This window comes from Vigna umbellata, chromosome 1 (genome assembly GCF_029865625.1).
Source record: "Vigna umbellata cultivar VRB3 chromosome 1, Vumbellata_1.0, whole genome shotgun sequence".
Lineage (NCBI taxonomy): Eukaryota > Viridiplantae > Streptophyta > Magnoliopsida > Fabales > Fabaceae > Vigna > Vigna umbellata.
Genome location: NC_142165.1, coordinates 64,967,458 through 64,980,094, shown reverse-complemented (window position 1 = coordinate 64,980,094; position 12,637 = coordinate 64,967,458). Strand labels below are relative to the sequence as shown.

The window sequence follows — 12,637 nt, the reverse complement described above, 5'->3', positions numbered from 1 at the left end:
CTTGGTGTCAAATCATCTTCGGATTCACCTCCAAATCTTGGTCGAAGGGTGCAACCTTCATTCAGGATCTTGGCTCCTTTTCGATACCCCGATCGGGGTATAGCCTGGGCAGGCCATGGTTTCTCTCTTGCTTTGCCAGTCATATTGTATATGTTCAGTCATGTCAATGGCTTGGCTCTTGTTCGAGCCTCAACTAAGTACATGTACTCTTATTTAGCGTATTTTGAATGGTGCTTATCCATATTTTCATGGTCAACCTCCTTATCTATTTTACAGGTCACAAGACAGTAGAGCACCTACAACTCACCCATGACACATCTTAACATTGCTTTCAAATTTTGGCCTTCAAATGTTAAACCGAAGACCGAATGGTCTCACTTGCTTGGTCATCCGGCTTTAGAGCCTAAACTATTTTAATATCAATTTGATTGGCTATATTTTTCTGACCATTCCAATTCGAATTACTACTTTTCTTCAGTACAGGTGATAGGACCCTGCGTACAAACCACTTGATCAATCGAGAGCTTACCGCTGAGAAACGATTTTGTAACTCTCACCTTAGCCTTTCCGACCTAGGGAACGCTTCTGTAGCTCCTAGTGTCCGCCACTCGGTGAGGAACGCTTTCGTAGCTCTTACCTGAGCCTTTCCGACCTAGGGAACGCTTCCGTAGCTCCTAGTGTCCTACGCTCGGTGATGAACATTCTCTATGAACTCTCACTTGAGTCTCTTCGACCTAGGGAACGTTCTAAGTGAACTCCTAGAGTATGCCGCTCGGTGAGGAACGTTCTCTGTAAACTCTCACTTGAGTCTCTTCGACCTAGGAAACGTTATAAGTGAACTCCTAGAGTCTGCCGCTCGGTGAGGAACGCTTCCCTAACTCTCACTCGAGTCTCTTCGACCTAGGAAACGTTTTAAGTGAACTCTTAAAGTTTGTCAATCGGTGAGGAACGTTCTCTATGAACTCTCACCCAAGTCTCTTCCATCGAATAGTCTCGCTTGCTTGGCCGTCAGGCCTTATAACCTAAGTTATTTTGATATTAGCTGTATAACCTCATAAATGTGTTGGTTTGATTGACTATACTTTTTTTACAGCTCAAATTCGAATTGTTATTTTTCTTTAGTGTAGATAAAAGGATCTTGCATATAGGTCACTTGGCCAACTTTAAGCAACCACTCAGTGAGTAACGTTCTCCATGAACTGTCACTTAAGTCTCTTCGACCTAGGAAACGTTCTAAGTGAACTCCTAGAGTCCTCCACTCGTTGAAGAACGTTCTCCGTGAATTCTCACCTGAGTTTCATCAGCCTAGGGAATGTTCTAAGTGAACTCCTAGAGATTGTCTCTCGGGCAAGGAGGAATGAAGACTTAAGGCATATTAAACACAGACTCCCTAATACCACATGAACGACCTCTCTCAAGCTCATAATAATCCTTGTGCACCTCTTCCAATAAAGAGTTTTCTTGGGCTTAGGGGGCTTATGTACGGTATAGATACCTATCAGGCCAATGGACTGGGCAAACAAACAATTAAAACCTCTTAACCGATCAGTTAAGACAGTCGTTTAGGTAGTTATAACTGATTGACAATTAATAAAAATATTAACCATTTATTGGTAATGGGTCGGGCCTAAGGCTAAGCTCATTTTAATATTTATAAATATATGTTTGACAGGAAGGTCAGGTAAGTAATTCTGAGTACTCACTTTTTATTAAATATTATCACGCAAAGTCACTGACTTCAGTGTCAGAGTGCCTTTTAATGGTACCCTCCCACACGGCTTGGACAAAGAGAAGAGGGAGCGGACAACGCAACTGGACGCAATTGGGATAGTGAAGGGTCATCAGGAAACCGATCAAGTTTTCAAAACAACTTGAAGTGCTTTGAGTAAGGAATCTCAACCCCTACCCGAAACACAATTTAATCTTAACAAAAAAAAAAAACTTATTTATTTCTATTACTCCCAAAGTGAATAAAATGAATTGCTCTCAATATCAACCCAGAATGGATCAGAAGTCTAGATGAATAGAAATTGTAATTTTTATTCTCTTTGGAAATTGTATTTTTTATTCTCTTTAGATGAACAATCACCCGGTGTCGACGGAGCAAACATCAATTGACGACGACATTAAACAGTATCAGACAATGGTAGATAGTGATCAATACATAATTCTTTTATCGAACAGAAATAACATAAAAACTAGCAAAACATGATAATCCATTTGATACCAAATTGAGATTAATAAGAGAGAAAATATATTTGTAAAGGACTTTAAAGACCTTTCTTTTAATTTTCTATTTATAATAATAGAAATTTGATACAATAAGAAGCTTAAAGATCAAAAAGATTCCAAAGAGAGGTTGAAGTATGTTTATAATGAATGTAGGGAGCTCAGTCTTAGGAGTTATCCTGAAACTCTAATGGTCTTTCATTCTTAAGTAGAGAAGATTGATCCATGTCATGAAGAGTAGTAGGAAGGGTCTTAGTCTTGGGTGCTTCTAGTATGATCTAAGGCGTGGAACAGACTAATCTTGTGAGTGTGGTGTTAACACTCGGCAAGTGCACCGAATCGTATCAAGTAATAATAAAATGCTAAGACCAAATATCGTTTCCCAAAGGACTCACGGCCTAAACAGTTATGTGATTTGTTGATTAAATTAGACTTGTAAACAAAATCTTGTAGGTTTAGATGCAAATACTGAAAAGTAAATATGAATGCATGTGTTGATCAATTGGATCGAAAGAAGCAAAAGTGATTGATGTAAAATATGGTATGATGATGTTGGGGTTTCCGATTCATCCTATCCACTCTCTATGTATTCAAGAATTCATCTTTCTTCATTAATGTTAATGCCACTTTCTAATTTACCTTAAACCCGATGTCTCGTTGAAGAAAGCCTACTCCTAATCACTAGTTTACAATGTCTTGTCTCCCTAGCAATTATTCATGCATTACATTCGCACAGAAACTTAAAGGCAACCAATCCTCCTATCCCTATGTCTAGGCAATATTGCTCTTGGGAGAATTTCTTCAGTTCTAGATTTACTTATATGTGTCCATACAAATAACATCAATAGATAATGCAATTAAATGAGTTAAACAAAGCATGCATAGAGTATAGAAGAAAAACCCTAACAATTAATGAAAGAAAGCATATAGTATATAGAATATAGAACCAATTCAATACATGAGAGTTTCAAAGGATTACATCGGTTCCACAACAACAATGAAGGTTTAGTTCACCATAGACATGGCGAAACTAGATGAAAAACAATGAAAGAATGAAAGATAGAACCCTAGAAGTTGAAGAATAGAGCTTGAGCATCCAAAATCCTCCTCCAAGGGATGAAGAAAGTGTGATTTCGCCTCTTTCTATCCAAATATACTAACCCTAATTCGGCTAAAACCTTATATAGTTTCCTAAAAATATTATAGAAAATAGGCCCAAGCCCAAATAAATGGCGCTTAGCGGCACTTTTGCCGCTTACCAGTAAGTGCGGGTCTTCAGAATTGACGCTCAGCTGTAGTTTTGGCCCTCAGCAGTGACTGCGGGACTTCAGAATGTTGCTCAGAGGTAGAATTGCACTCAACGGTGACTGCGGCTCTTCTTTTAAGCACTTTCACTTCCTTTCTTGAGTCCAGCTCCTTACTACTTCAACTTCTTTCATCTAATTCATCTCAATTCCTGCAAAACAAGGAAAACCAAGCATAAAACCCATCCAACTCTCTTATTTCCAAAACATAAGCAAAAGCATGATTCCAAGCTAGTTTATAAGTCATAAAGGTTGTCTTTAAGGTCAAAATTAAGTATAAAAATAACAATTTTTCAACTGTTATCATGTGGTAGGGTGAAACCCATTGGCAATGACTTTGAAAAGCAGTAGAGGCCACCATAAGTGCACAACCCACCATAGTTCGACAATCATTCTAAGTCCAGACAATCTAGTCTAAGTCTTAACATGTTTAGGATGTTTGAAGTTGGTTGTTATATGTGAATGAATTAAGATGTTTAATGTATTATAACATAGTATGAATATTTTTATATCTAGATTACCCTTTTGTTTGTGTTTGTATATGGTTGTGTTCTTTCCTTGGATGTGAGCAAAGGGTGATGAGATTTCCTTAGAGCATCCACTTGATGGAGGGAATGCTACCGTTTAGTTTTCATTATATTAGTATTGTAAATAGTTTTGTTTAATCGTTTGTATATAAAGTTTAAAATTTATAGTTATTTTTGAATAATTGTAAGTTTCTACTTTATATTATAGTTAATAAATGTTCTATCTTAGTAAATCTGTGATCACTATTATATAGTTAAATACTATATTTTGAAATGTTACACGAATCAAATTTATCAAAAACAAATTTGATTTTTTAAAATAATTAATTTCAATTAATTACGTCCTAGAAAAGAAAATCCAAATTGATCTAAAAAAATCAATCTTAATCAATTATCGATGGTTTAGATCAATTTTCAGATTTTTTTAATCAATTTGATTCTAAACACTCCTAAATGTGTGTATATACCTTATTTAAATTGCATCAATAGACTTCTAAGTGGAAAAATTTGTAACGAGTTATAAAAGAAAAGGAAATTATATTAGCTAAAGTTCTTTAGAATGAATGGCTATCTACAAACTGAGAGAACTATATAGAATGACAAAGAGAACCCCGAAATTCCCTTCTCCCGTATCTTCCCCGCTTCTGAGGACATATCTTCTGTTGCACAACTACAAAGTCAATTTTGGAGCAAAAATATCCAGAAAATTTCAACATTTTCGTATGAGGAAGTAGTGATATTCATGAACATCAAGCCCCAAGTGAGATGAGACAAATGTCCACCAAATTAGAAGCTCAGACCAAAACAAATCACAGATTAAAACTTAAACAAAAACCTCAATTTCAAAATGCTCAGTTAAGCGGAAGTATTAATGATATTCCTCCCTTTCAGCGATTGTCACTGTAACTGAAGAATGTACAAGATTAAACACCAAAGCTCCAGAAATCATTTCCTCAACCACCAATCTGGGATTTTTAACCTCCGGCTTCGATGAACAGAAAGGCTGACCCCTGGTAGTTTGTACTTGACCTGTCTCCACAACATACTGACAGCATCTTCTCTTTTAGGAGGGTACTGGAATTCATAATGATGGGAGACGTTTTTGAGTTGCTTCCACATTTCAGTCCATTTCTGTTTTGGAAATTTACGAAGTTGATCGACCATGTAGCCAGGCTGTAATGCCTCTTTGGTAGAGAAGAAAATCGAGAACTGGGAGTAGTCAATCTCATCCTCAAATGGGAGCTCAATTTGATCACTAACAATGACAGGAACACAGTGACTCACAATGGCATCAAAAAGCCGACAAGATGACGGTGTGTCTCCTGCTGGATGCAAACAGAACTTCGATGAACGCATCCCTTTAGATGACTGTTGTATAGGAAACAGTGGATAAAGGAACACTAGAGTTAATAATTTTTGCATGATAAAATAAAACAAATACAATTGTAAAATTGATCTGTTAAATCGCTAACCACGAATATTATTTTGTAAGTTATCTGAAATATATTTCGCTTTTTCAAACGAATCCTAGCCTTTGACTTACAATGAAGAAGAAAAGTAGATGTAAAATTGATCTTTTAAACAGTCGACCACAAATATTCCAACTAAAATTAAGCAAAGATCAATTACACAACTATACTGCTTACCAATTTTATATTTTCTTCTGTAGCAACACTTCGCTCATAGTGAACATCATCATAACCAGAAAGTATCTTTGCTAGTTTAACACGGACAATCCCTTCCTGCAAACATCACAGACACCAGAAAATCAATATTCATGGAATTTATAGGAAAAAGCAACACTAAAGTGGGATTGTTTTTAAAGTGAGCAGGTACAGGTTCGTCGACCTATGAATTGTAGTGTTTGATGACTACAATGTGCTTTAAATTAAACCAAGGGTCTCGATATGGCCTTACTTGCCCACTTTAAAGACAAACTTACTTTACAAGAACCTTGCCCCATTAAGAAACACATTATTCCTTCAATTAAATCTCAGATAGACATACATCTTTCCTGTAAGTTCTCCCTCGGAAGAAAAGCAGCGTGGAGCGAGACTCATACGGATCTTGAGGCTCATCTACCGTTAAAGACTCCACAACATGCACATATGGGGACACTACATCTTTGTTCAAATTAGACATGCGCTTAGGGTAGCGACCAAAATCCACAACAACCTGAATAGAATCATTCAACTGATCTCGTAGGAACCTAAAGGCATTGGGGTGTGTGACAGGAAATACATGGTCTCTACCTCCCGACCTCTGCCAGTATTTGGATTTCTTTAAGAATTCCATTAAATCAACCTGAAACCAGAAACAAGCACTGTCTAATATTAACAACAGAGATTTGTAACACACTAACTGGACGCACAGAAACAGATACAACACCCAATATTTCTAAAGAAGTTACAACGCAGGCATGGCAAGAAACCATGTAACATGCATAATATATATTACATATCAATTCATAAAACAACTCATAAGAGACAATAATCTTAACATATCATAAACAGTTGGAGCATTCCGCTTTTATGTTGCGCCACTATTTTGAGGACTCAAATCTACAATTAAGAATAATGACGCCAGTGTGCTAGCCCAACAGCATCAACCTGATACATATGGCCTAGCTTTGAGAATCTTTTGGCACTACATCAACCCCAATTTAGAAGCATGCATCGGAACTGACACCAAAGTTCATTATGCAGACACAACGGATTTCATGAGACTGACTATTGGAGGTATTTCACACCCCTCATCGCGACCACGGCCCATAGGAGAATAATATAAATAAAATCATATAGTCACATTTTCCAAATTTACACTCTCATTCTCCTCCTGCAAGTAAAATTCTCAGACACTAAAAATATTTCATTCGGATATTCCTCCTTCCTAGACTAGTAACACTAACATTCATCAAATTCTTATGATCTTCAGCACTAATGTCGTTTCACAAATATCCTGTACCGTGAATCTTCAAGTCACCATATTAATCGCATTATGCAAAAATGAAATTAACTCGCGTCACGTTGCATTCCAGTAATTCAGAAATCAACTACCAAGAAAAGAAAGATGGCGAAGCACCTGCAATTGGCGATCCGTCTCCGTGGCGGGATCCTTCATGTTGTGGCCGTGCGTGTTGAAACTGAGCGAAGAGAAGAACGGGACGAAGAAGGCATTGGCGAGTTCCGGGTCCGAAACCCTAACCACTTCTCTGCCCTCGACATCGTGGAGAAGCGACCCCATCATCCAGTACTCCACGCTGTGCTGCTTCTTCAGCCCCCAATTCGTGGGCCACGGTGGCCAGTCCTCCACGGTGACGGGTGTCTCCGCCGTATTGCGGCGGTCAATCATGCCAACGTTGAAGCGGCGAGGGAGATCGTACATGAAGACCCGAAGAGATAAATCAGGTGCACAGGGAGCGGGTGCAGACGCGGATAACTTTAAGTGAGGAAAGAAATAAGATCGAACATCGACGTTGCCTATAAAAATTGAGTACGAAAGAAGGAGGACAATCACGAAAACGAATGTAAGAAGCACATTTCTATACATTGTACTTCTCTCTTTTCTTCTCGTTTTCTTTATTTTCTCATATAGTTTCGGATCTTATGCTATCTTCTTCTGCTATTGCTGCTTCTGTTACGAGTTGCTTTGTTTCTTTTTCTGCTATCAGTTGAAGACTTCATCTTCAATGTATTTCAGAAAAGTGTGGAAGCCACAAAGATGCATTTCTTTCGGACTGACCTTATGTCGTTTCCATCATTTTCCTCAATATTAATGGGATGGGAATAAATAGTAATTACCGATCTTATAAAACGTAAATAATTTGTAATATTTAACTATAATTATTATACTTTTCTTCTTATGGAAACTAAAAGAAAATCTTTATATTGATTATTACAGAAATTATTTCTTGTGTAAAACTATAATTATAATCTTCCATTAAAAATTATAAATTTATATCGTTCAGTAAAATATACTCTTCCATTTGGAACAAGAGTGTTCATTAAATCACATAACCCAAAATGAAATCTGAGTCAATAGATCTAAATAAATTGAACTAATTTTTTGGTAATTAGATTAAATTTAACTAAGATTAATTAATCTTTTATTGATTAATTAATAAAAAAATGTGCTAACACCTTACACTCCAATCCAAAATTATTTTATTGAATCAGACTTTTGCTAACCCCACTCAATCTTTGCTTGTACACTCTACTCGCAAGGTAATAAGTTTAGTTATATCCGTGATTTCGTACTTATAATATCAAATATTATATAAATGAAATTGTCATTTATAAAAATTAATCTTTATATTTATTTTCCATAGACAAGATTAAGTATTGTAAAATTAAAATAACTATTTAAATGAATAAATGATCAATTAGAACTTTGAGTGAGGAAGATCTTGTCAAATATGCTTTTCAATAAAGAATATGTAATATAACCTCTGAACATGTTAAACTTAGGTTTAATGTCTCCCTAAGTCCCTATTTTGGTCATGAATTTCAAATAGGTCCTCTTTCTTTTCGGCGTATCAATTGAGTCCTTGTTTTTGTAAAATTGAATCAATTACAGGCCTGCCGTTAAATTGGACAAACGGCCGTTACAGTATTGGTTACGTGGCATGGTTCAGTGCAGTTACTAATTAGACGTGGCATTTAAAACGATTTTTGTATTAAATAATTGGTATGCACAGATGTATATTAAGTTTTGGGTAAGGGCAAACTAGGAAATTTGAAAAAATTAAAGGGCAAGACGTTTTAATTGAGGAATGCAACTGAGATTGGGGAAAGAAATTGAGGGTTTTTATTATTAGGGTTCGCGTGAGAGGCCAAAAATCGCGATCCTAAGTTCGAGCTGAAGCGGCAGAGTGCATGCAGGGGTTCGTGTCTCGGTAGGTCAGGTGTGGGTCCTTTTGTTGTTGGAAGCAAGAAGCTGAAGCACGTGGTGAGTGGAGGTTAATCTCAAGGAAGGTCAGTGTTTGTGCTTTATTGTCTTCGTTTTTATTGAATCGAAACTACAATATTCGGTGGTGGTCCCCCATTGATGTATGGTTTGGTCTCTGGTTTTGATTGCATTTTGGTGGTCCCCCATGTATGTTTAAAGTTATTTGACTTTGTCTGAGTGCGTATGTTTAAAGTTATTTGATCTCTGTGCCTGTTTTAATATATATTTTTTTTGTCGTGATATGTTTTCATAATAGGTCTGTAGATATATTTATGTTGTGTTGTGCGTAATGGAGGACGCTATTGTGTGTGTCTTCCACCATGGAGGAAAGTTCATTAATGATAGTACCCTAAAGTATGAAGGGGAGACAACAACTTTGTCCTTTGACCCTGACATGTGGAGTTTTTTTGTGGTTGTCAGTGTAGTCAAAAGTTTAGGATATGAGAATTTTAAAGATTTATGGTACTATTTAGGAGGGGGTTTAGTGTTGGAAAATAGGTTGGAACAATTGATTGATGACAGAGGTGCCATGCATATGGCTAACTTAGCTAGACTTAATGGTGAAGTTCATTTATACGTTGTCCATGTAGTTTCTGATCCCGAAGTCATTCATATGCTTGAAGACATTACTAATGATGAAGGAGAAGTTGAAGGTAATGGTACAGTACAAAAAGAGGGTGAAGAAGATTGTGATTCTGTTCAAGTAAATGGTGAAGGTGATGGTGACTTACAAGAGGTGAATGTTTGTGAAGAAGATGGTGACGGTGTTGAAGTAAATAGTGTAGTTGATGGTGACTTACAAGAGGTGAATGTTTGTGAAGAAGATGGTGACGGTGTTGAAGTAAATAGTGTAGTTGATGGTGACTTACAAGAGGTGAATGTTTGTCAAGAAGATGGTGACGGTGTTGAAGTAAATGGTGTAGTTGATGGTGACTTAGAAGAGGTGAATGAGGGTGAAGAAGATGGTGGTGCTATTGAAGTAGAGGTTGAAGGTCATGGTCACGTACAAGAGTTGCATAAGGTTGAAGAAGAGCAAGAGTTGAATGTATGTGAAGGAGTTGTGGAGGATGAAGTTTATGTTTGTAGTTGGAGTACATCTACTGAAGAAGGTGATGTACATGGAAATAATGAGTGCTTAGAGGGCCTAGTAGATGTGAGTGTTGAATGTGATATAGATGGTGATGTAGATGGTAATGTCGAAGTAGAAGTAGAAAGTCTTTATGACAGTGATGATGACCGTGATAATGTCAGTGTTGAATGTCATGATCATAACGATAGAGGATTGTCAGATTTTGAGTGGAAATCTGAGGAATTTCTTAGTGCAACAGATAGTGATGAAGAGGTTAATGACAGTGAAGGTTATGGGAGGTTTGGTATTTTTTGTATGCCAAAAAGTATGGTAGACTTTACATGGGAAGTTGGGACTTTTTTTGCAGAAAAGCAAGATATTTTAGATGCTCTAAAAGGGTATGCCTTGGAAAATGGGAGGAATATAAAGTTTGTAAAAAATGACAACAGAAGATTGAGGATGAAGTGCTTTGGTGCAAAAGGAGAATGCCCATGGACCATATACTTTGGTTATATGGAGGCTGTAAAATCATGGCAGCTGAGAACTAAAAAAGACCTTCATACATGCAGCAGGGAGTTCAACCTGAAGTTAGTTGACGCCAAGTGGTTGAGCAAAAAGTTGGTGAAAACAGTTAAGGAAAATCCTAAGATGAAGGGTGTTGATATTCGTGAAAAAGTTCAAAGGAAGTGGAACATAGGTATATCAAGGTCTATGGCTTATAGAGCCAAAGCTATTGCTTCTAATCAAATTGATGGGTCCTTTAATGAACAATATAAGAGGATATATGATTATGCGCATGAGTTGTTGGAAAGAAATCCAAGATCTACAGTTAAGGTCCATGTTGAGAATAATGAGGGTGAGTTAATTTTCAATAGATTTTACTGTTGTCTGAAGGCATGCAAAGACAGTTTTGTCTGTTGTAGGTCAATAATTGGATTAGATGGAGCCTTTTTGAAAGGGAAGTATGGTGGTGAGCTGTTGGGAGGGATGGAAATGATCAAATGTTGCCCATTGCATATGCGGTGGTAGAAGTGGAAAACAAAGATTCATGGATGTGGTTTTTGAAACTTTTGATTGATGATCTTGGTGGTGGAGAAGTATGTTCTTCAATTACTTTTGTCTCCGACCAACAAAAGGTAATAATCATATTTAAATTGCTTCTTTCGTATATTGGTTCATTAATTTGATATGGTGATAAATGTTTTATGTTAACACCATAGGGTCTACTACCAGCCATACAACAGTTACTCCCAGGTGTTGACCAGAGATTTTGTGTCAGACACTTATATTCAAACTTTAGGAAAAAGTTTCCTGGTAAAAATCTGAAACAACTGATGTGGAGGGCAGCTACTGCCACTCATCCACAAAACTGGGAAAGGGAGATGAGAAACATTAAAGATATAAATGAAGACGCATTCAAGCATTTGATTGCCATCCCTCCAAGGTTGACAATTTGTATTAATTATTTTTGCCCTTTCTATATTATTTTATGTTTGTCCATATTAGTTGCAGTTTTAACATGTGTATATATCATCTGTTGTAGATATTGGTCAAGGTCCAGATTCAGTCCAACACCAAAATGTGACACATTGGTCAACAATATGAGTGAGGCTTTCAACAGTGTCTTGGTTCACACCAGGACTAAACCAATCATAACAATGCTGGAAGAAATTAGGGTATACATAATGCAAAGATGGGCAAAAAACAGGTCTAAGATACAATCATTTTCAGGACCAATTTGTCCAAAGATCCAGGCCAGATTTACAAAGGAATCCCAAGCAACCAAGAACTGGATACCTAGGTAACTTTCTTCATAACTTCATAAATGTTTATTCATTCCTTGGTAAACTTTATGTCAGACACTTAAATGTGTTGTTTAAATTTTTTTTTATTTCTTTATAGCTGGTCAGCACACAAACTCTTTGAAGTAAGACACGTCTCCCAAAGTGGAGAAAAATTTGTTGTAAACATAGGCGAGTTCTCATGCTCGTGCAGGAGATGGAGCATCACAGGAATTCCATGTTGTCACTCCCTAGCCGCAATGAAGTTTCTTAATATTGATGGCCAGCAATTCATTCCGGCTTGCTTTCTAAAGTCCACCTATGAAGAAACCTATGCATCAATCGTATATCCCATCAACGGAAACAACATGTGGGACCTAACACCATATCTGGATGTCATGCCTCCTAGGAAAAAGGTTATGCCTGGAAGACCTAAAAGGAAAAGAAGACTGGAGCAGTGGGAGATCAGAAAGGATGATTCACGAGTGAGCAAGGGTGGTTTGCGGAAGAGATGCGGGCTATGTAGGGAGGTTGGGCACAACAGGAGTCGTTGCCCCAAAGCAACCCAAGAACCAATCATGCCATCATCACAGTTATCTGAAGTGTGTATGAATGACCAGGAAGCTCAACTATAGATGTGTGTATAAATGACAATGATGCCAAGTTTAAGGATCTTATTATGTAATAGTCTAAGGAACAAGGTTTATGGTTTTACTGCTATGTAATTTAATGAATGACAATGATGCCAACTATGTATGGTTTTCGATGTATTACAATGAC

At 37.1% G+C, this 12,637-nt stretch overlaps 2 protein-coding genes across 2 annotated transcripts; one reads left to right on the top strand and one right to left on the bottom strand.

Moving 5' to 3' along the window:
• Positions 1-4,628: 4,628 nt before the first annotated feature.
• LOC124843511 (Exostosin family protein) lies at positions 4,629-7,819 on the bottom strand. The gene is made up of 4 exons (XM_047320271.2): positions 7,142-7,819; positions 6,068-6,364; positions 5,707-5,802; positions 4,629-5,428 (listed from the first exon to the last, which is right to left on the bottom strand). The coding sequence occupies exons 1-4, from the start codon at positions 7,607-7,609 to the stop codon at positions 5,006-5,008; spliced, it is 1,284 nt and encodes a 427-aa protein (XP_047176227.1). The 5' UTR covers positions 7,610-7,819; the 3' UTR covers positions 4,629-5,005.
• A 3,591-nt stretch (positions 7,820-11,410) lies between these two features.
• LOC148206090 (uncharacterized) lies at positions 11,411-12,492 on the top strand. The gene is made up of 3 exons (XM_088106441.1): positions 11,411-11,520; positions 11,620-11,877; positions 11,979-12,492. Exons 1-3 carry the CDS (start codon positions 11,411-11,413, stop codon positions 12,490-12,492), a joined length of 882 nt encoding a protein of 293 aa, XP_087962567.1.
• The last annotated feature ends 145 nt before the right edge of the window (positions 12,493-12,637 follow it).